At 37.9% G+C, this 24,724-nt stretch overlaps 1 protein-coding gene across 4 annotated transcripts in view; it reads left to right on the forward strand.

The window, feature by feature from the left end:
* Positions 1-24,724, forward strand: part of pde10a (phosphodiesterase 10A) — an 88,541-nt gene that overhangs the window by 12,279 nt on the left and 51,538 nt on the right. The window contains exon 2 of one of the 4 annotated variants that reach the window (XM_030156047.1): positions 14,203-14,546. The exons of 2 other annotated variants lie outside the window; for them this stretch is intronic. In XM_030156047.1, the coding sequence (XP_030011907.1) occupies positions 14,483-14,546 (64 nt within the window). In that variant the 5' untranslated portion in view covers positions 14,203-14,482. Of the gene's footprint in view, positions 1-14,202; positions 14,547-24,724 lie in introns of those variants that run through there. One more of the 4 variants, XM_030156048.1, reaches the window with a different exon arrangement.

Below are 24,724 nucleotides of genomic sequence, written 5' to 3' on the forward strand. Positions count from 1 at the left end.
TCTTTAGTTTGGCTTTTTGCCCATAACGCTGAAAGACTGTGGATGTCCAGCAGAAGCTCAAAGGGCTGCATGGCACTTTGGTGATGCCACGTCAGCTCTGCTCACTTAGAGTAGAAACCACATGCAGACTCACACACATGATGACACACACAACTTTTATCTGCTAATCTTATCCACTAATACGGTATTTTTTATTTACATTCTTCTCAGTGATGATTTACAGCAGCTGAAAGCTTCATGCTTTGAGGGCCATAGCTGCAGACTTTGGAACAAGATCAACTTGGACAAGCACACCACTTAGTGGTCCTGATGAGAACTGCAAGTCATCAAAGTACAAATCAACATAATGACAAATATACAGATGATTTGGTCTCATGGTTATGTTTTTGTACATAGTTATATTTACAGTAAATGTTCACCATTACCCTCTTCATACTTTGATAATGTTTTTATTAGTGTTTTCAGAGATGGACAGGCAGACACTAGGTGGGGGTAAAGTATAAAGATGGCATGTAGGGAGTTTCATCAAAGAAACTCACTGTTGTGCAGACAAAATAGTAACTCTGAATGAAGACATTTAATTTTCTCTCTTTGTGCATAAATGTTGTTGAATGTTGAATCAATCCTCAAAATTGCAGGTTTATGCGATACTTTAAAGGTTGTCATACTTCAGTGGATTTGCTGATAAATACAAATAAATAAATAAACAAAAAATAACTTTGAAACATTACATTACTGTAATGATTACATGACTATTAAATTTCCAAGTAGCAGTGTAAATAAGGAACAAGGGCGTGTGTGTGTGTGTGTGTGTGTGTGTGTGTGTGTGTGTGTGTGTGTGTGTGTGTGTTTTCATGAATGGACTGTGTCCACATGTCCATGTGTTATCAGTAAACAGGCAGACCTGACGTCTGGCTGTTCGGCCGTCTTGGCCTGTTCTGATGTCTGGTGTGCAGAGAGATTGACAGGCCTGTACGTCAGCACCCGTATTTCTCACCTATGATTCATACTGACTTTGTTTGGCTTCTGATGAGGGCTGCAGGCAGCCAGCTACCGCTCGTCCTCACAGCCACTCCTCAAATTCTTTGAGATCAATGTGAAGTTCAGTGTTTCTTTTATTTAATTTTTTAAGTAATTCTAAAAAAAAAAAAAAAAAAAAAAAAAAGTAATCAACTCACACAACTACATTCTCTGTGGGATTATTTTCCCATGAAGTTTCTCACATTATGAATTTAATGGGGAAAATGTAATTTTGGCATTTAATTATTTATTTATTTATTTTATTATTGTAAATCTCACTAAACATGAAAATTATATTTGTGTATATTTTATGGTTATCCTGTAATTAACAGTCAATTATTCAAACTGATTGAATCAGATTGAACATGTTCAGTTTTACACTGAATTATGTGTCTTTATAATCATGGTAAATAATAACAACTTTAAGTAACTTTTGGTTGAATTTAAACAGCGTAGACAGGAATGGAAAAGACTAAGACAATGTGACATGCACAGTGATGGGCCGTGTGTCATCACTCAACTCTAAGTAATGATCCAACTATGTGTTTGGTGATTAAATGGCCTCCAATTGGACCAGAACATTCAGTTCCAGGTGTTAGCATGTCAGCAGAGAGATCAGCACGCTTTTGTTAAGCCAACCGAGGTTGAGCAGCATTGTGCAGCATGGAGAGTGGGGTTGGTTTTGTTTGCATTTTGCGGAGTCTGTAACAGCTCGTTAGTGCGTCTATGTGTGAGGTTCGGAGTGGAGTGACGGTTTGATGGGGAGCTGATGAGGTCATGGCTCATGTCTCCTGCTTGCGTCATCATCTATAGTATCTGCCGCCAGCAGAGCTGCAGCTGCTGCTCACGTTGTTCTAACAGTGTCTGAGAAAAAAGAAAAAAATGAATCATGGTGTAGCCCACAGATACGGCAAAATCACCACACATGGTGCAAATAGAACATCACAAAATATAAGACAGAAATATAATTTAAAAAACATTTCATATTTGCATGAGCCACACAAACAGAAATATCATATTTCCATCAGTATTTTGACATTATTTTTCATCTTTTGAGATTTGACACTTGCTCTGTTGAAGATGTCTTTGCCAGGTACATGAATTCTATTGATACCTGGCATCAGTAATTTATTTGTAGATTTCAGTAGCAGGCTTTGTTAATCACAATATATTTCATTATTGTGAAAGCACTAATGACGTAGCCACTATTCCAGATTATAGCATTATGTTTGAATGTCCAGTATCGACTGTTTTGTAGGTTTTGGAAAAAGAGTTCTGGATATATTTTTCCACATTTGCTAGAACATTAAATACAGTTTTGATGTTTTCATCACTGACTTTTCGTTATATAATATTTGCAGTCATGTGCATAAATGTGTGTGAGTGTGCAACACATGCTCACATGTTTCCACCCACTTTCATGTGCACATCTAAAGACACACATTTGACCTGTTTAACCTGTGGTTTTTTTATAAGATTTCACAGCGAAGCCTTTTACATGTGTGTAACGTCAGCAAAGCCAGTAGGCCCCCCCCCCCCTCCCAAAAGACCTCTGACCACATGCTCATCATCATAATCATCCTCTAGAATTACGGATGTGATAATCTAGGTCAGAAGTGGTGCCAACAGAAACACTGCCTGCTAATCTAAATAACCAGGATTTGCATGTGTGAGTGATGCATGCAGTGTGTATCAGTGTGTGTTTGTGTGTAAACACTGGGATCTATGTGCCAGAGAAATATAGAGCTCTTGTGAATTTGCATTTGTTAAGCAAGTAGTGCAGTTTATTGTTCAGCGTTACCCAAATTTTTATGATTTTATTATAAAATATCGCTGCACTGAAGAAAATACATATTTAATCAATTCATGCACAAAATATTAGAAGTGCCATATTTCTGTTACTGCCATAATATTTTATTGGCACTAACAGCATCTCCCGCTCGAGCCTGCCCTATCTCTGACTTCATTGGCTCCAGCTCTGACGCAGATACACCCCCCACCCTTTCCCCCACTCTGCACACTTCTTTCATCACGTTTTTTTCTTCACCCATTTAAATGTTTTTTTTTATTCATGTGCTGTCTGCAGCTCCCTCACTGCAGCGTTACACACAGCTCCACATCCCATATCTGCACTGCCTGTCTAAATACGCTTTCTCTGTTTTCTCCCATGCATTGATAGAAAACTTATCAACATTGCTTTCATTTATTTCGCACCATATTATCCATGTTAATCCTCTTTCCTTTTTGAATTTAATTGTGCAGTATGAGGTCGGAATCACAGTGAGGTACTGAGAGCATTAGAGGTGTTATACGGTCACATTAAATTTGTCAGCATGTGGTGCGTAAGCGTAAGACGGCTTCTGCTGTTTCACTCAACTGCTGCATTAAAACTGTTGATTTGTACAAAGACGTATGTTTATAATGGATCGTGTCATTATGTTTTCTTAGTAGTCTTGTTAAACAGAGTCACATTGTGAAAAAGTTCATATGAAAAGAAAATACTGGTCAGAGTAAGTTACATTTCTTACAATCAGTACTGTAAATATAGGTCTTTATTCTCCCTGTTACAATTTTATGCCATGATTAACCATCTCAGTTAATATTTTATCATTTGCTTGTAAATAATATAAGTAACAAAAACTAGATTATAAAAATTATCTGAATTTGTTTCAGCTATAAGGAAGATATCAGTGAAGTGGAACCTTTGTTTTTTTTTTCATTGTCTCCTGAGATGAAATGATAATGTAGTTGTTTTTTATTTGTCTATTTGATTGGGTTCACAGTCCCAGCTAACAGTATGTCTGAATGTTTTGATGCTTAGAATTCACAGAGAGGAATTCTGTCAGTGCTTTCTGAATTTACGAATGTTCATTTTGCAGTCGGAGTGTGCCTCTCCGCTCCGAGTGCTTGCCTTGCAAACCTTTTGTAGCTAAGTGACCTGCTTCACGGTACAGTGATGCTTTAGACACTGTGTATCTGCTTAAAGGATGTCAACCTTTGACCTTTGACCTCCCTAAAGATAAAGTGAAAAGGGCTTTTGAATAATTTTTCTGTAGGGATTGAGGAATTAATCATTTAGAATCATAATGAGGTTGCCATTTGTAGATATTATAAAATACACTATTTACAGTGTAAAGCTGTACTTTTAATTTGGACATATATGTTTGATTTTAACACAAGAAACAGAATAAATTATGACAGTTTTTTTTTTCTTTATATATATTTTATACATCTTCTGTGTAATCTGTTTCTTATATTTTCTGCTGCATTATGTCAAGTAGTTATATTGACATGTAAACTTTTATCCTAATACAGATACATTTCTTTGACAGGAAGACCTTTTTTTAACATCTCAGGAGTGCATAGTGCATCAGCGCATTTGGTGCCAGAAACAATTTTTAGTAAATAAAGTCTTGTTTCTATTGTTAGATGGTTTTGATCTCCTTTAAAGCACTGACTAAATCATTGTGCTTTCTTTGACTATGAAATGACCTATTTAATATTGCCAGAAACAGAATACTTCAATGTCAGCTTTTCAGAGGGACCAATTAAACAAGCTCTCACAGAAAAACTGTAGCCAGAAAATCAAAGAGTGTCCACCCTGGACCAGGCTGGACCAGACTGTGTGTTTTGTTGTAAATTAGTCTGGATTATCCTGTTAGTCAGTACAATGAGACTGATGCACATTTCCCTCAGTGACCAGACAGCTCACAGTTAAATAATTTTGAGTCCTTGCAACTGTTGAGGTCCTGCAGAAGACAGACCGTGGTTGAGTCCTGCTGCAAAGGGATCTGCAGACGGTACGATGGTGAAGTGTAGAGGAAGCGTAGCAGACAAAAGACTCCTATATCACACAGGCCATAGAGACAAATGGCATTTCTACTCAGACTGAATTTGAGACCATGATCCTCCTTGGGTTCCTCTAGGATGTTGTTACTGTCAGCGAGTCCATAAAAGGCAACTCACACCAGATCAGCCTGTTTCCTGTTGACAACCCAGTGCAAAGGCTCGTCTGAAGGAACATGGAGGCTTGCTGAATTATTAGTGGACGTTTACTCTTTGGGAGACAACTTTGTCCCCACTATGTGTAGAACTGATGTGACAATGCTGCAAAGACATCAGTATTTGTCTGTTCCAGGTCTAGTACCCTAGATTTTAAATCCTTGTACAAGCCCTCATCGTGGAAGGAAGACCCCAAAGACACTTAATGAAATCCGTGAGTGCTGTCGGTTTCTAGGCAAAATTTGTAGACTTTAGACTACAGAACTACTGACAAGGTGCTGCATGTGTCCCTCTCAGAGGAGATGGAAGGCTCAAGGATCTCAAAGGATGGTGTTTGGATCAGCAGCTGCTTGACAGACCAGCCTGATGCTCCTTCAAACTACATCATTTTTGGCCTTTTTAGTGTCAGTGTTAGTGTTTCACTTAAAACTCTGCCCCCCGAAGGTAAGGAAAGGGGTATTGTTTTTGGTTCGGTTGGTTTGTTTATTTGTTAGTTTCTTTGTTAACACTCTAGCAGTAGAACTATTGGTTGAAATCATACCAAATTGGGTTTATAGATTACCAGTGACACAGAATAGATCTGATTACATTTTGGGAACAGAAGGTCAAAGTTAAAAAAATTTTATGAATTTTTAAAATCTTTTTTTCCCCTATTTACTGATAATGGGCAAAATTTCACATGTCTGTAGCAGCAAAGCTACTGGTTGAATTCATACCAAACTGGGTTTATAGGTTGCCAGTGACCAAAAATAGATATGATTACATCATGGGAAAAGTTGTTCAAAGTTAAAATTGTTTTATGAATTTTTACCTCCACCAAGGAGGTTATGTGTTTTTACCTCTGCGCTCTACGAGTGCTTTTCTAGAAAAGACAGCGCAGATCTCCGTCAAGGCAGATCAGTGCCACCCACCCCCACCCCCGATCACCACCAAAATTTAATCATTTGTTCCTTGTGCCAATATCAACATTTCCTGAAATTTTCATCCAAATCCGGGGCTCTGATCTGCCTTGGCGGAGGTCTGCGCTCTCCAAGTGCTTCTAGTTTAAAGCTTTTTTTCTCCCATTTACTTGTAATGAGCGAAATTTCAAATGTCTATTAAAACATTGATTTTGTTTCAATTTACTTCAAACTTGGTACATATGTAGAGGCAAATGATATGCTGACATCAGCATATGCATAGACATGATGACATCAGCTGGATTGATGCCAAAATAAGTTAAAATACGTGCGACGGGTGGGGTTTGTTGTGCCTGGCACCACTTGTATTCTCTGTGTCTTGAGGTGATATTAATTTAATAAATAGCAAATGGAAAATCATTCAAAGTTTCCAGTGGGCAAATGTGAGATGTTGGATTATTATTATTGTATAATATCATGTCTTTTAATTCACAGTGTTATCATATACTGTTTAAGTGGTAACGTATATAATGGTGTCCATATATGTTTTCTTCTTCCTCTTCTTGGAGTAGTGCAGTAAGAAGAAAGTGAAAAGAGGAAAATTAAGGTCTTCATCTTAGCTTTTTTTTTTTGAATAACAAACTCAAAGTAATTTATGTTGTGCATATAATCTGCTACAGTTTGTTTTAAATTAACCTCTTCATTATAATTTGCAGCACATTCTAGTATTACTTGTACATTCAGTTACTGATAGAGTGTTTAGAAAATGGCAGTATTTAATGTGTATTTATCCTGTTATATATACTATCTTCACACATTATACAGGATGACACTTGTTCAGTATAATTTTCTCTTGTCTCTAACTAACATTGCCTCATATCATTTTTGTACGGAGCCTTCCACTCGTTCAAGCTCACACTGAATTAGATGTATTTTTTGGTGTCTTTCTGGCTGGCGTGTTCAAGGATTTTTTTTATTTTTTACAACCCAGGCCATGGCAACACATATCTGGTTACAGACCGACACACAACAACTATATTACATAATTTGTCATAGACAGTCTCACAAAAGGTGAAAGGAAGAGGGAGGCAGAAAACAATGAGATTAATGGCTCTGATGTCCTAATAATGTCTTAGAAGACGAAAAAAAAGATAGACACTCAGAACATTGAGCGATAAACAAAGATGTCATCTCTCCCCCTGGGGCTGTCTGAGTGAGCAACAAACCTTTCCTCTGGGCATGTTTAATATACTACAATCTGACAACAGTTATTCAAAATGGCACTTACTAATACGACAGAGGACAGGTAATGATGTGCTGTGATTTGTATTTCCATTAACCTAAATTATGCACCTATCTCACATTTGTCCTAATGGATCACGGTGCAGTGACGTCCATTGACGTCATGTTTGAGATGATCCGCATTGCAGTCACATGCAAATTTGTGCATGCCAGACTTTGTGTAAATGTAGAAGTAATTTTTTTATTATTGCATTTTCCAACAAATCAGAGTAAACAGAGGCAGTAATATGCTCATTGGTTGTTGAACTAGTTATGAGCCAAGCTGTGAAGATGTGCATAACTCCCTCAGCCCCCCAGGGACCCTGTATTTTCATGGGCCTGCCTCTGACGTCAATGCTCCGGCTGTCCTGTGGATTGTCAGAACAGACTATTCAGTTGGGGGGAGGGGACTGGAAGTCTCTGTGGTGTGTGTCTGCCGCATGTGATGTGTGCGCATGTATGTGTGCTTATGTGGATGTAAGTATGCTCCTGCGTGTGTTTATGTGTTCATGTTTGCGTGTGCTTGCATGTGATCTGTAAATGTTTCACTTATATCTAGTGTGTGTGTGTGTGTGTGTGTGTGTGCAGTCTGCAAAAGGCTCATACAGTGCCTTGAATCAGAAATGTGCTTAAGTGGATGAGGGCTGTAATGTGGGGGTAGGGGGTAAGGCTGCATGTGAACAAGCACACACATCTGAAGATGGGCAGCTCGTGTTGGGAGACAGAGGCCGTAGTCATCAGGAGGATATTTGCTAAAAACAGCCGAGACGAACGAACAGTTAAGCATGGCTGCCGACCACTTCACTCCTCAGTCAGCTGTTGATTCCCCAGCGCACAATAGTAAAGCTACTCTTTCAGCAACTGCTATAAGAACCTTCGGCGTCATGTGACACACATCCCATATTAAGACAGAGGAGATTTCAACTTCTTTCATCATCACCTTTTTTGATTTCCATAAATTTCTCTGTACACACATGCTATCTATTCACAGATGGATATGGGATTTGGTGGCAGATAATGTTGACAGAGAAAAGAGTGTGCAATGCTTGTCCAAATTGATACAGATCAAGCCAGAGAGAGCCCTGGCAGACATTTTAAGGTTTTCTTGGGTTGTGGTACTTAGTTCATTTATTCAACTGCAGACAAATAGCCAGAAAAAAAAGATATGGTGATGTAGATTTTATGTGCATTATCCTCACAGAATGGATTTTAATTAATGCACAAATTTATGTCAGCCACTGGCACCAACACTGAGTCATGAAGAACCAGATATTACAAATATTATTAAGAAATTAGAGTAACTGTAAACTTCTTTAATACTATTCTTAGAGAGGTGAGCTGTTTAACTAGTCCTCTACTTGTCCACTACAGATACCAGGCAGCTCCCTGGCAACCAACAACAATGTGCTCCTAACAAAATGCAGGTTGCTTTGTGCACTTAAAATAGTACAGGAAACATGTGACAGCTCTAGGTTTCCTTTTTGCTTTTGTGTACTTTTCCAACAATTTACATGAACTGAGACTCTTATGTGACACAAACTACATTAAAGCTGTGTATAAAATATTATAGTGTGCACATTAAGTGTGTTTTTATTGTATTTTTAATATTTATTTCTTGTACACATATATATATATATTTTTGCTTCTTATGGGTAAGGAACCAAATATGGTAACTTCACTGACCTTGATTTTCTATATAACAATAAAAAAAATTCTTGTTATAAGTTTTGTTATGTCCCCCAATAACACACTAAGTTGAAATTTGTGCACAAAGGTAAAAAAAAAAAAAAAATTACAGAATGTGTATTTGAGGAAAAATATTGTATTATAGCCCAACTCATATTTGACTTTTATACTTATGTTAAAATTAGAGGTGAACTGTATATGATCATCCTTCAAACATTTGACAAAACAGTTATGTACACAAAATGTTATGTTGCAGGGTTTATATCATCATCATTATATCATTCGAGTTCACTTATGGGTCACAGACAGAGTTGTGGCACCCCTTGTGATCTACCACATTTTTCTATAAATTCTTCATCCATAACCGTCTCACGTAAGCTCATAAACCTCCAGTCATGAACTCGGCAGTGAACATTTTTAAAGTGTTTGTTTTCTGTCTAAATTTCCATATATAAACTACTTGAAATGAAGGAGTGGTGAGCCTTGAAGGAGCTGCCAGAGCTCTCTTTGCTCTTTTGTTTTTTACTTGTGTTACATTTTAGGTAGAATTTAGGTAGCTTTTACGGACATCCTTACCTTCAAAGGCATTACACAAAAATAGGTTTTTATACCAGCTTTCTGATCAAAATTATGTCTAAATAATCTGCCCCCTCCCCCCCCAAAAAAACAGAATCTGTTGCATGTGAAATGTTTCATGTACAATTTATTTAACTTTCGCATCATCAAATATTCACTTTCCAGTCCCTGAACATCCAAAAATACAGAAGAATATTAGCATTTTACACAATCAGATGGATGATTTATTTAACCTGTTACACTTAAAAATGGCAGCATCATTTTTACCTCCACCAGGAGGTATTGTGATCACTTTGCTTTATGTGTTTGCGTTTGTTTGTTTGTTTGTTTGTTTGTTTGTTTGTTTGTTTGTTTGTTTGTTAGCAAGATAACTCAAAAAAGTTATGGACGGATTTTCATGAAATTGTCAGGAAATGTTGATACTGGCACAAGGAAGAAATGATAAAATTTTGGTGGTGATTGGGGGGGGGGGCAGATCTGTTTTGGCGGAGGTCTGCGCTCTCTGAGTGCTTTTCTTGTTATTAACTTTTTTTAAGAAATTGATTTATATTGCACATATACATAATATTAATCAAAGACATAATAAAACAGTAAAGGTGCAGGGAGAGGCAGAAAGCCTACAATAGCTTCTTTAAAGCCTCCACCTTGTAAATACAGAAACATTATAAAAAACATGAGACTTCCATAGTCCATACACATTTAGAATTCATTAAAAAAAACAAAGACAATATAATAACATATATATATTTCAATGCGATATCATAACTGATTTCCTTAAATATTTCTTAAAGGATATCTCTGATGTGCTATTTCCAATTACATGTGAAAATTGGCTCCACAATTAACAACAATTAACTCTATACCTTATACAAAATTGAGCTCTTGATGTGACACCTTTAGGCGACTGAAAATGTTGATTTTGGCAAATATTGTATCTATGAACTGCAGCAGTGGTTGTAAAATACAAAATGAAAAGCTCATGCTCATTTAATTTTACATGTGTTGTTTCTGAAAGATGCATGTTGCTTCTACTTCATTTAACGCTAACGTCACCTGGTTAAAATGAAGAAAAAAGCGACCGAGTGTGTCAGAGAGAATACGTTATGTTATACATGACCTCTGAAAGGCCCAGCTGCTCCAGAGTGTTGGAATGTCAGTGATTGATAACACGCATTCTGACGTAACCTCAGTTCATGCACCTCATTCAGCCGTGAGGGAGCCTGACACAGTTGATGCTGTATCATGTTGCAAACTCAGAGCTGTTTAAGTGCACGGAGCGCTGATAAGAGGCACAAATCTGTAAAGGTTGTTAAGATAGGGAGCTCACTTCATTTGGAACTTGATGCAGGACCCTCACCCAAAGTGCCCGCAGAAAAATTGAATTACCAGTTTACACAAATATAATTTATATTCACGTTGGTTATTTTGAATTTAGTCTGAATTAACCCTTTATCAAGCAAGTGACTATTTTTGGTAATTTCTGAATATATTACAAGACAGTAACAGCAACAGTTACAGTGAGGCAACAATCTCAGGTCCAATGTGGTCTACAGGGTCTGTAAGGTCCACCTCTGCATGAACAATGAGTGTACCTGCTTTGTTAGGTACCATGTAGTAATGGTACTAATGTAAGGAATGATGTTCAAAGGGATCATGTGGATGTGGACTGGTGTCTGGATCAGCACTTATGTTGTTGTAATGCTCTTAAAGTGTTGTTTTAATGTTCTAATGTTACTTTCACATTACATGTGTTTTTCTTGTATTTTTAATACTTATTTCTTGTATGTATATATTTTTATTTGCCTCTTATGGGTACGAAACCAAATATGGTAACTTCACTGACCTTGATTTTCTATATAACAATAAAAAAAAATTCTTGTTATAAGTCTTGTTATGTCCCCCAATAACACACTAAGGTTGAAAATTTGAATTACAGAGTATTTCTATGAGTGCCCTATAAAGGGTTAAGATCTTTGCCATGCTGTGTGTACTTTGGTGATTTATGGCGTCAGTTGATTTCGTGGTCTTGCTGGTTTGTTTCACAGATGTCCCAGAGATGAATAATTTCTTTCTTTTTAAAGGAAAGTACCGTACACTTAACAGCACCTACAGAAAATGTGTCTTCACAGAGGTCAGAAAGAGTTCAACCTGATAGAGAACCCTTTAGAATTCACAAGAAAAGTCAAATCATTTCCACATCTTTCAGGTGGCACGTCCTAATCCTAAATATATAATGTAGTAGCTCTTGTGGGTTTGACACTGTTAGATGTGGTATAATTATTCAGAATTTTGCACTGTCTTCTGCCCATATTGCTCTTCAGTCACTGAAGACAATGTTAATCTGGTTGACCTAAATTTGAGGCTAATTAGATCAAATAAATGCATTTCTTATTACCACTGTGACATTAGATGCCATTAGGGGATTATATCTGTTGTAAATTCTTATCCTCTCTGCTGAGCATCCCAAAACATTTCATTTGCTGGTTTCACAGATTTGCTCAAATAATGTAATACATTGCTTTGTTTTATTTTATTGTGCCAATTTAAAGCAACATTTTTACATTATAAACTATGAACGTATGAATGATATATTATGAGGTCAAATTAACCTTTTCATGCATGAGTTATGAGAACCTTAATCAAGATTTTTTTCCTGAGTGTTTTAATTTCTCTTTAGGCATGAAAAAAACAATGCCATTGAATTTTTTTTTTTTTTTAATGAACCTATTTTTCATGGAGTTGCAAAAATGTCCACTCAGCCGGACACCATGCATTTGATTTTTGAATCAAAGAAACATGTTTTTACTGACATACTGTGTGAAAACTATGGAATAATTTTTTTTTTTTTTTTAACCTGTCTTGTCCAGCATCCTAACAGCAGAATGGTAATCTGGCTGCCTTTTTGTGCTGAACAAATTTGCTTTGCCAAGGGAAACTTCAATGAGGCTCTCCTTGACATTCTACTATGTTTATTATGAGTTTTATTGAATTACATTTTGATGGCAGACCTGACAACGAAACATGTATTTACTGACATATTGTGTGAAAACTATGATTTTTTTTTTTTTTTAATCTGATGTTTTGTCATTTTAACATACTCTAATGCTAGGTATTACTCACTTTATGGAGATAATACGCCAAAAAATAAATAAATAATTTTAAAAAACTGTTAATTACAGTCTAATAATAATAACAAGCAATTGATTTACACTCAAACATGTCACTGTAGATCAGGTTTATCAAGAACAGCAAAGTTACAGTAATGGTTTGAATGTCAGTGTATGGGATGATCCACTGTGTCGGCTAAGGTGGAACTAAAACAATAAAATCCATAAATATACAAGAGAACAGCTGGAGAATAGCTGTCCACTGTAGTGACCACTATGCATGAAAGGGTTAATCAGTATACTGTAGTAAATGTTACATTTGCACGTTTCTGCAGATATTTGAAGTAAAAAGATAAAATAGGTGTATATAGTTCAGAATGTAATATTGACAAGGCACAAATTAGACTATGGGATGGTTCGTATTTAATGTATCTCTCTGTTCACTGGCTCCAATTCACTTTTTATGTACAAAGCATGAAATAAAACCTTCCAATGCAGCGCCATGACTGAAATACTACAGTTTTCATCACTGGACACAGGTGGCATGTGGAATGCTATTCTGAATGGAGCTGCCTGTTGGTCACAAGCCATTCATAAATTTTATTTGATAATACCCTCTCCTCTACTGCAGATGAAGTCTCTGTTTTATCTTTTTTGCAGCTTTGACTCTGTATTTACTGCGGTCGAGATGAACCCTGACACCTAATGTGCGTAACGGAATTTGGCGCCTTGCTTAAAAGGTACCTCGATGACAGTATGAAATTAAAAAAAAAAAAAAAAAAAAAGAAAGAAATATAATTATAATAAATAACAATGAAAACGCTGGCTTCTGTTGACGCTCCACTGCCTTGCTCTACCAGGCTGTAAATTTGGGGGCTGTCGCCGTCTCCTCCTTGACCAAGTCCTGGCTCAGGAAACAGCAGCGTGTCTCTGGAGATCGCAGGCTCTGCCCCTTTTACGCAGCCAAATTCAGGAACAGGAACAGCAGTTCAGCAGCGTCAGGAGTGCGTTTCCCAGACGCGTCAATTCACCCAATATTCCAGAAAAAAAACACCGGAATGCAATATTTTTTTCAGCGTTAAATATTCCGAATACAGAAAACTACTATTAAAAAGACAACGCATATATTTGATCATTTTCAGTGTCTGTGGCGCAGTGGATGCTTTAATAAAAATAGGATGTGTGGTTAAAGCTTTGAGAGTCAGTAGAAAATGTACAGATTTCACATAGACACATTGTATATTTAATATTGGGAGTGTCTGGTGAAACTGACAAATGTATTTATTAACCAACACCAGCCATAGATGATTATATCTGGAGGTGCGATCTGTTATATTCCAGATAAAAAGCTTAATCCACCATTGGTCTCCATGATGTGACGTTCTGTTCACTTTGACGCAGTACTCCATGGTCTCCAAAGCGCAGTCACTCCATGCACCTTTTATTTTGAAAGCGTCACTGGAATGTGCGCTTGGTTGTTGAGGTTGACTTAACACTGGCGCGCTACTGTTCCACCCCCCTCTCGCCACCCGTGTGTGTGTGTGTGTGTGTGTGTGTGTGTGTGTGTGTGTGTGTGTGTGTGTGTTTACTCCCATCTCCCTCTCTATGCGTCGTCGTCTCTGCTCCCCCAGTCTGCTGCACATCCACAGCGGAGCCACCACGCCGAGGAGGCGGACCGACTGTAGCTTCACCTCGGCCAGCGGTGCTGGGTCATAGCGCTGTGGTGGAGGAGGGAGGGTGGGCAGCGCACTGCTCTTGCCCTTCCTAACCGTGCACAGCTTCAGGCATTGAGGACATCATCACCTCAAAAGCGTCCTGGAATAGTTTGGTTTTGCCAGACGCACGAAGTTGCAGCTGCAGAGGCGCACTTTTCTCCGTGGCTCCTCTCTCCTTTAGCGCTCGCAATCCGACATGGAAGATGGTCCGTCTTCAACAAGCTGTTTCAGAAGGTTAACGGACTGTTTCCTGGGTGCAAGTATGTATTTTTTTTTTACTAGTAGTTATATTGAATTAAACAACTTTTATTGCTAATATAGGAGCCAGTTTGACTTGTTTGGACAGCCACATGCGCAAATCTCGGATGTTTCTACTGATCCTGCAGGCGTGCGTTATTTGCCCATTTGTCTCCAACTTTATGAATGACAGACAGCCTGGTCTCTAAACTAGATGGGTGGGGACTTCATTAGAGAGGGATCAGGCAGCTCTGCAATTCGGAAAATGTGTGCGTCCACAGTCATTTTCAATAATGCAAAGTGTGTTTCTGCAAATCGCGTCTCGGATTGGAGTTGGCCGGTCTGTCACGGAGGGGACAGTCAGCAGTGCTGCAGTACATGGCATCAAAAAGCCAACCGAAGCGACGAATACAGCAGTGACGACAGAAAGTGTGCTTCTGTTTATACACGGACAAAAACCTCTCAGAATATCCCTGCAAAAAAAAAAAAAAAAAAAAAAGCATTGTAGATTTATATTCTTATTAGAAATTGTATTTTTTATGACAGAAATTTATAGTGTGGCCATTCCTTTTGTAGCTTTGATAAATAATTAGTGTTATCCAGTATATTGCATTTTATCAGTCTTTTGCTTGTTAGGAAATTTGTTGTCTCATTAAAGGGTAAATATATTTCATATTTGGTGTCTTTTAAAAGTAAGAACATTATTTAAAATATGGCTGCTGCTAGGGTAAGAAAAAATAGTTCTGTCCTGTGCTGTTTTTTTTTTTTTTTTTTTTTGGTAACTTAAATGAACACATTTTTCAACTAAAATGTAATATTTTCCTATAATACATGGTAACTGTTTCATTTATGTTACATTTTTACTGTTTTATCTACTTTGATAAAAAAAAATATATATCTCTCAAAAATGGCAGGAATTATTGTAGTTTATTTTTTCCATTCTTGTAATTTACACTTTCTGTTTGCCACATGAACATCATTCTGTCAGAGATTCCAGTTGTTTCAGTGGCACCTCGACTGACCTTTAGTGGGAACCCTGTAATAACAAGTTTAGCACTTTGGGGCCTGGATAGTGAGTGATGCCAAAGCACACACATAGCAGTAAACTGCAGTCATGGAATGTATTTTTGAGGTACAGTATGGAGGTATCCCACCCTCATACTTACCAAAAAAGGGCAAGAATTTCAGTTTTCAGGAAGCTCCCACCGTTTTTGATTCATTAAACACGAGTTGGTCTTTGTGGCTGCAGTTGTTAAAATCCTGTACCTTAGATTGCCGCAGGTGCTCAGGCTTATGTTTTATTTATGTGTCTTTGTGCCTCAGTGTCAAACATGCTGACCTTAGATGAAGTTCATCTCCAAATGCCCGCTTCCACTTTCATTATAGTTGTGCATTTGTTAGCAGTGTGACTCACATTCATGTCGGTTTTTAAAATGTACAGCTGTCAGTTAATCTGGGTTAAATGTAGGATTAACTTGACACACCATGTTTCCTTTTTACTGCGTGTTTCGCTCTGATTAGGGATCAAAGAATAATTAGATTATTCTCTATGCGAGGCCTTTTGACAGTGACAAAAACACAAACATGTGACATTTTTTTGGTCAGTGTCCACATATAGTATTCAGTTTTAGACAGAAATGAGTGAAATATGACTTTAAATGTACAGACAGTACACAGAGAAAATTGTGTGTGTGGTAACTAATGGTATGTTTATCCTTCTCTCATTGTTTGTCTTTTCTGAGATGGGATTGGTCGCCGGACTGTCCAGCAAACCCAGTTTTCCCTTGAGAAACAGACTCTGGTTTGTAAAGACAACAAGTAACTGGGATCACACATATAATTCCGAGCAATGAAATTGTTCTTGGATATCATAGGTTGTAGTTCGTAGCCTCAATTTGGAGGCCCGTACACATGTGTGTGAGCATTCTACTGTTTGTTGATATTTCTAGTCAGTATTGTGGGTCAGTCTGGGTCATTCTTAATGTGATCTCTCAGGCATTTTCAGACCCAATTGGCTGTCAACAAATTGCTTAACTTTGTCAAGAAGGCAGCATTGTCAGGCAGGAAGTACTCATGCTGGACATTTCCTGCCTGGCCACATGCCTTTTCTCTCACAGCGAAGTCGCCTCCCAGCCTCATCACTTAATAAACTAAAAGTGCTTGATCCAAGTAGTTCTTTGATTTTTAATATGAAAATTAATGTACGGTTGACATTTGATTGGCTAAACTTTTTAGCAGTTGGCTGTGTATATACCAAATCATTTCTCTTTGTTATTTGACTTCACTGTTTTTTCAGACTCTCAGGAAATTCATGCCAAAGAAAATAAGCTTGTCATGCAGTTTGAACCCTTTATATCAAGCTCTATGCAGGGTTGGAGCAGTGCCAGGGCATAGTGCATGATTAGAGCAGTCGAATAGATGGTTTTCTTCTCAAGACGTCCGTTGACCCTTTGTCAACTTGTCGTGGGTTGGTATCTGAGGGAATGGGAAAAGGCCACATGCATGTAGATTTCTTTACAACTTGTCCTTGTGTCAAGGCTCATAAAAGAACACGGCACTGGAAGAGATGCAGATCTGTGGTTCTCATTACTGGGTCCCCACTGGCCCTCTGCAGAGTTCAGCATCAGTCCAGATGTGGACTCGGGAACATGACCCCTATCATTGATGTGGCTCTAGGGGGACAGATGCAGCACTACATCAAATCACTGGTTTGGGTAAGATGCTGACTCCAAAGCAGCAACTCTAGCCGTACAGCTAAAGCTCATTATCAGCGGTGTCATAGGCGGTGTGATCTACCACTCCTGGCTGTTGTTCACTTTCCTCTCAGTGATGAAAATGCATAAGGAAGTTTTGTGATAATCAGAGTTTATAGCTTGAAGTGAGTCGAAGGTGAAGGTTGACCTGATTTGTCTGCAGAGTGGCAGTGCTTGCCTGTGTGACCACACAATTAAGGCCTTGGATCAAGGGACATGCCTTATCTACATCTCAGTTTGCCATTTATAGCCCTTACCCTTTACGTCTAATGACCTGGACCATGGAGGTGGAAATAATGCAAATTACATTTCCATGGAAATCTCCCCCTCTCTCTTTCTCTCTCTCTCGAATGTGAGGTGTGAGCTTGCATGTTTGTGCAGTGGTGTTTGTTTTCACCAGGTGGGGGCGTGTCTGTGGAAGGAGTGGGACTGCAGTTAAAGGTGGGCTTATCAATACGACCAAAAGTTAAAGGTTCAGTGTGTGCGAGATTTAGGGAGATAATTACAGAAGTTGGAGATAAGATTTGTGTTTTTGTTTAGTGTGTGATAACATAAATATTATCATGTTTTCGTTACCTGAACATGAAGCCCTGCCTTGTTTCTTCCTCTTCCTCTTTTCTATGACAGGTGGCATCCAGCTCTAACGTGCATTACCGTCACCTAATGCATTTAACTGTGGCTGAGACTTAATTTCCCCTCAGCCAAAAATCCTAACACAGACCAACAAAACACAAGACGACTAGATACCACCAAATATTACACACTGGACTAGGCTTGAATGATTGCGCCAAAGGATAGAATCACAATCCACTCTTTTATTTCTTCATTTGTCATGGTTTCTTCCCTTTAAAAAAATTATGTACACCTCCAGGACGTCTACAGGGTCCACTGAGCAACACAGCTGACCATGAATGGCCCAGTTTTAACAGTGATATTATTTAAATTTTAGTTTTAATGTGACAGTTTTTATTTAATAATTGTGATCTGTACATTTTCTTGGTTGCCTGCAGATTGAACCTTTAATAAGATCCAGAATTTTTTTCCTGTCAAGCCAAAACATGAGTAACAATTTTTTTTGTCACAAGTGTGTGATTTTTCTTTTTTTTTTATTGAAAAGCAGATGTAAATCAATATGTCTGTCACTATAGACAAGAAATTTAAACATACACACATACATATGCCAAGACATTAACCAAGACATAACTCACAAAAAAATAGATAAAATAGATATACATATAAACACATGTACACACGTATACACATATAGTGTGTGATTTTTCTTCAATATTAAACATCAACAACAATAACAAGCATCACATGCAACATATATTGTCAGTGTGAATGTATGAATGTGAGCAAAGCAACAGGTTGCATTTTTAATCTTTCTTAAGAAAGAAATATTGAAAAAGCGTCATCCATAAACTGGGTTCCCACAGGGTCTTAAAAAGTCTTAAAAGTCTTGAATTTACAAATCTGCATTTAATACCTTAAAAAAGGTCTTTCAAAGGTATTAAATTTGATATGGTAGGTCTTAAGTTATGTTGCTCTAAACTTGTTTTCTGTTTTGTGTTTAAATGTGTCTGTTAAATGTCCAAACTGCAAAGAAAGTAATGTTAGTCTACTCAGTTTCACCCATTCCAATCCAACAATTTGTACTGAAATTAGGAACCAATTATCACTAGATTTGCAGTCAGTGGTGAGAAATGACTTAGAATGGTGGGAATCAAGATATTGGAATAAAAAAATACATTTTCCTAAATTCTAGGATTCACAAATTTTTCCAGTATGGCCATGAAATAGGCTGTGAAATGGGCATTAAATTCTATTCTAAATAGTCTTAAAAAGGTCATAAAAAGTCTTAAATTTAACTTGTAGAAACCTGGGAGAACCCTGATAAAGTGAAAACTCAATTTATTAAATGAATTAAGTCCAGGTTCTGTAACACAGCATTTTCCTATTGTCACACCTTTTCATTGACTTCCACTTGATGTCGTCCTTCCATTCACCTGACTCCTGCCTGCTTTGGAATGTGGGGTTAGCATACAGCTGTGTGTACGTGTGTGTGTGTGTTCACCTGTACAGATGCACAAAGCCTGTTTCACCGGCAGAGGCTCAATGAATTAATGAGGTGAGCAGTGGGAGAGGAGTCAGAGCGTTTTCATCTTCGGTGTTGGCTCTTTCTCCTTCTTCGCTGCTCACTGAATGTCAGTGTTGGACGCTGTGCTCCAGCCCTCATAGATAAGATAAGAACCACATGCTCTTCCCACCTCCTGGCAAGGGAGTCCCAGGCGGACCTGCTGACGCACACACCCCACAGCCCCCCCCCCCCACCCCCCCACCCCTTTCCTGCCTCAGCCTCATGTCAGGAAAGTGAAAAGTAGTACCTTGGCAGCTTGCCCTTGACTCTCTGCCAGAAGGAGTGTGCTTCAAGAGAAGTGGTCTTTTCCCTTTTTCTCTTATGGGCATTTTTCATCTATGTGTTGCAGAGGAGGAACATCTTGCTCACTAAACATCGGCACTGCTGGGGTCAACCTCTGCTACTGACGTTGCCATTTGACATTTGACAGGCATAGTGAAGACACACAGTTACACTTATCACGCTGATAGTTTACTGCTTTATTGTGAATAGAGATGAGTGATGTAGATATGATAGTCAGTGGCTGTTTATTGGCAGCGCTTTAAATTAATCTGTATGGGAACTTATTACAGTTTAAGTAATTTTTTAAATGTCTGTAGCTGTCCTTTCTGATATTACTGTAGCACAAATGGATGCATTTTCAACCATATAACCATATTTTTGTCTTCCTGGTGATGGAGTGATGCTAAAACATGTCAGAGTCGTTAATTGGGTTAGCATGGTTGTGGCTTGATAATAATTTTTCTTCATTAAAAAAAGAGAGTTCCTGGATTTTTGGGATTTTTATTCTATTCAGAATCCACCTTAAATAAACTAATTTAATTGCAGATTGTGCCCCTATCCAATCCCCAACTGTTTTGGTTTCTTGCTAATTTTGCCAATCTCTCTTTTCCTGCTTTAAATACTGGCAGCTTGAAAAATAGTCACCGTATTTGAAGCCCAGGTGAGATAAAATTGCATCAGTTAACTTGCACAAAATCAACAATAGTATCTAGCTTGTCTATGCTCACACACTTAAGCTAGTTATTTTAATCAAAGAGCTTGTATGGAATTGCACAATGAATGTACCTGACAGGCTAAACTCAGGGCAAACACCCCCCCCCCCCCCCCCCCCACACACACACACACACACTGTAATTATTTTTTCATCTATATTAAAATTTTAACCCTCCCTGTATCACATCTATGTAGTAATGCAAAATGTAAGAAATTATAAGACCACATAAAAAAAAAAATAAAAAAAAATTCTGCTGTAAATACAGATACATCAGGGAAAAGTAATGATACTACAGGCAGTTGGAAGTAAGTTTATACTATGTATTAATTGTTCTTCAGGATGTATTTGCTTTTGGTTTTGTATATATTTAAAAAGTGTTAGATGGACAAAACAAGTAACCAGACAATATAATCTTTAGTCTTCAAAAACTGTATCTGTTAAAAACAAAAATGCAAAAAATGAAAAGTATCATTGAAAGGACATAAGAAATATATATTTTAAACCAAATGGCCTCAAATTTATTAGAAGTTGAAGATGAATCTGATCATCATGCCTGTGCCTCAAGGCTCATTTGAAGTGTGGATAGGAAACAAAAAGTGACTTGAAAAGGCTTAGATCAAATGAAAAGTAAATGGTACAATAAGGACAGACTTGTGGATACAGACTGAAATGAGGCCTTATTTTACAGTGGTTTCTTTTCCTATTCTCTGAAGGAGCTTCATATAAAGAAATGTGATGTCAGAAATACTCTGGGGCCTTCCCTCCTGTGTGCCATTGATCAATCTTGACCTGCAAAATGTCTCATTATGATGACTGTATCCAAGACGTTATCAGTACCTTCAAGTTGATGTACCAAATCAAAACATTTAAAATATTATTAAAAGCACATTTTATTATATGATGGAGTAAATTACTTGCAGTTTACAGCAACTTTACAAGCCATTTACTTTTCCATATAAAATCAGACCATGCCTAATTGATTTCCTGATTTCCTTAATAAAACTGCACATAAACTTGCATCGTAACTCACAAGAATTTACTGTTCTGAAGCCTTTTAAGGATGTTTTCATGCCTGACATTCCACATTAATGCCATGCATTGGTGATGACCCAGTGCTGAGTCCCAGCCTGTGCTGTCTGTAAAATGCATTCCCTGTCAAACAGGAGCGCACTCATATTGAAACTTATACGACGCTGCAGAGATACAGGCAGACTGTGACTGGCTTGGCCTTCCTTTCCCAGTCCCAGGGTGTGGTGGCTGTAGTTAGTTAAGATAAGTGTTATGCAACAATATCTCACTGCACGAACTCAGACTTCAGCTTTTACACAGGAAACTCAAGTCTGAGTCAGGCTCCCAAATCTCAGCCAACTTGGCTTCAGTCACTTACAAACACACTGCACAACTAACTGCTTCCTGTCTATACATTCATGTAAATGAACAACCTCATTTGACTCATTTAAGCTGTAACATGTTAAGTTCATGTCAGTGGGTCTGTGTCCTCAATGTATAAATCAAAGTCTACCTGCTGTGACAAAAAAGTTGAAGCTCACTTGTCAATCTTAAAATATGATAAATGAAATGTGTTTTTTGTCATCTGTATTTTATTCTGTTTGTATACAGTGTAGACGCATTTCTCTCAAAAAGAAAAAAAAAAGATCTAACACTTCTGACACAAAGGTAACAAGCTTTTATTAGAAAGATATTTTACAAGCATTTGTCATATTTGTCTGATACCTATATGTTCCTTTTTAAAGAGCACTTTTCTGGGGGCATATATCTGTGTTTGATAATCAAACTGGTTGGTAATACATTGTCTTGTGCAGCAGCTGTCCCAGTGTGTAGAAGATAAGTTAAGACAAAATAAAAACAAAATCTGGTTAAAGCAGTGACCAAGCCCTTGCTTTTACCACAGCAGCCTTCGCTCTTTCTCTCTCTCTCTCTTTCTCTGCTGATTAAGTGAACACATGTGGTTCTCAGTGGGGTTAACCATTCTGGACCACAGCATGTGGGACAGATCTGGCTGCACCTTTGATTAGCCTCTGTAGTTGCAGGCCCAGGACACTGACGTATATTCCGTGGCTCTGAGTGTCACTGCGGTCATATTAGGTTGAGCTGCAGCTCCAAAGACTTGAGAAGAAAAGTCTGTAAGGCTGGCAGAAAGTAGCACAAATGTCTAACGGTCTGCAGAAAGTGTGATCGTTCACCGTCATGCAGCAACAGTGGCAGCTGGGTCAAACTAGTCATTCCTCTGGCGTCTTCTATAGAGACTGACGGCATTTACATTTTAGACTTTTTCTTTTTAAAATTGCTGTTACTGTTCAATCCTGAACATATTTGTCTTTTTGCCATCTCTAAACTGTAAAAATAAATGACATGGTTGTATTTGTATTATATATTCAAGTCAAGGGTTTATTGTCATTCCATTTCTCTATATAGGAATGAAATGAATTAATCAGATATAACTTTTTTACTTTCATTTAAACTCAAAATGTAGTGCAAATATGTAAAATAAACTCTGAATTTCTACTGTTTTACATTAATTCTAGAGAACATCTACACTGAAAAACCCCACAAAATGAAGACTTTCTTTTAATGTCATATATATTGCCACATCCAATTTAGTTTTTGTCAGTTAATCCCGTAAAATCTCAAAAACAATGCATGAACATAATGAATTTGTGTTGTTAACTATTTTGAATTGAACTAAAGCGGGATGTAGCGTATTTCTCGGTAGTTCTTAGATCCCTATTTTACAAAAAGCATTAAAAACATGAAATGATCCAGACTGTCTCAGGTGACATGTTAATATAGTCACTGTAGTTTATAAGGACATGATCTTGCACATACTGTTCTTCTGCTGCAAACACTTATCACACCAAAACCGCTGAGTTCAATTCACGCCTTCAAAAATGATCTTTCTTTAATAAACTATATTTTAAAATACATTTGTACAAATAGACTTAAGCCTGGGAGTCAAATACAAACTTTTCAGAGCCAAAACCAATAAGATTAAAAAAAAATACAGTATATTATGCTACCTAGACTTTTGAACAGTCACATTTTTATTTTACATTACTCTTTTTCAGTCTGCTAAAGCAAAAAAAGGCTTAACCAAGAGGTCAGAAATAAACTGGCTTTATTTATATCCTTTTCTTACTTTGCCATTGATGCTTGACAAAGCCCAGTGTTTTAATTATTGCAGTAAAATGTGAGTTACATGCAGCTCCATCACATCACAGTGCTGTATTATCCACTAGTTTATGCCCACTACAAATTCTTATCAGCGTTCTTTTTTTTTTTAATACCCCAAGGAAATAGGACATTTTGACTATTTTTAATGGTGCACACACATATGATAGCTGAATAATTTTCAGAATTTGCACGCACAAAAGTTGTATTCATAAATTCATACAGTGTCCTTGTTTTTTTATGTTTTTTTAGTATCGCTAATTACAGTGCCTTCTTTGTGTTACAAATAGGACAAAGTCGTAAGGGTCTTTTGCAGTGCTCCCATTTTACTTCTCTCTGCGTGTCTTTTTGTCCCCTGCAGCACCCTCTACCCCCCTTAACTTTCTCTGATTTATTAAGCTATATTCTGCCGATGTGCGTCAGAGCTGGCCAGGAGTCTCGTGAGGCGTTCCGCTCCTGAAGAGCTGTGTCTCGTGTCTGGACAGCGTCAGACCACAGCGTCCCCTCCAACTTACCCCCACCTCTGTTTGCCTTATTTGCCTGCAACCACAAGTCTGCTCAACACACAGACTCACAAATACACAGCGAGCAGATGATCCATCGCTCAAATGAAGATCAAATGATGTGTTCTGGGGGAATAGATCAAAGGTCATAGGTGGATGCTCATCCAGTCAGGAGCGCATCCACTTGGACTGCAAAGTTGCATAGAGTCGACAGAAGTTGTTTCTTAAACGTTTAAACACTTTTCTTACCTGACATGGAATCTGGTTGCATCTGGTTTTATTTTGTCAGCTAGTACAGTATAACACTCAGGTCTGAGCCACCCTCCGTGTTTGGTCTCTAAGTGATGTATTGTTGTCCACAACTCTCCCTACCTTGACATTCATGCATTATTTCAGACGGACACCCTACTTAGTAATATTTCTGTGTGTATGTATGTGTGTGTCTGATGGTAGAACACATGCCTTCCAGCTGCATGTCCCCCTGTGATTCATTCTTGAAGGGAGTCTACACAGATGCGGTTGATAACCAGACATTTCGTGAGAAAGCGGTATAAAAATGATCACGGCTGTGAGAATTCGACAGTCTTCTAAGGATTATCCGCTAAAAGATTCAGTTACTATC

The sequence above is a fragment of the Sphaeramia orbicularis genome, chromosome 15, assembly GCF_902148855.1.
Source record: "Sphaeramia orbicularis chromosome 15, fSphaOr1.1, whole genome shotgun sequence".
NCBI lineage: Eukaryota > Metazoa > Chordata > Actinopteri > Kurtiformes > Apogonidae > Sphaeramia > Sphaeramia orbicularis.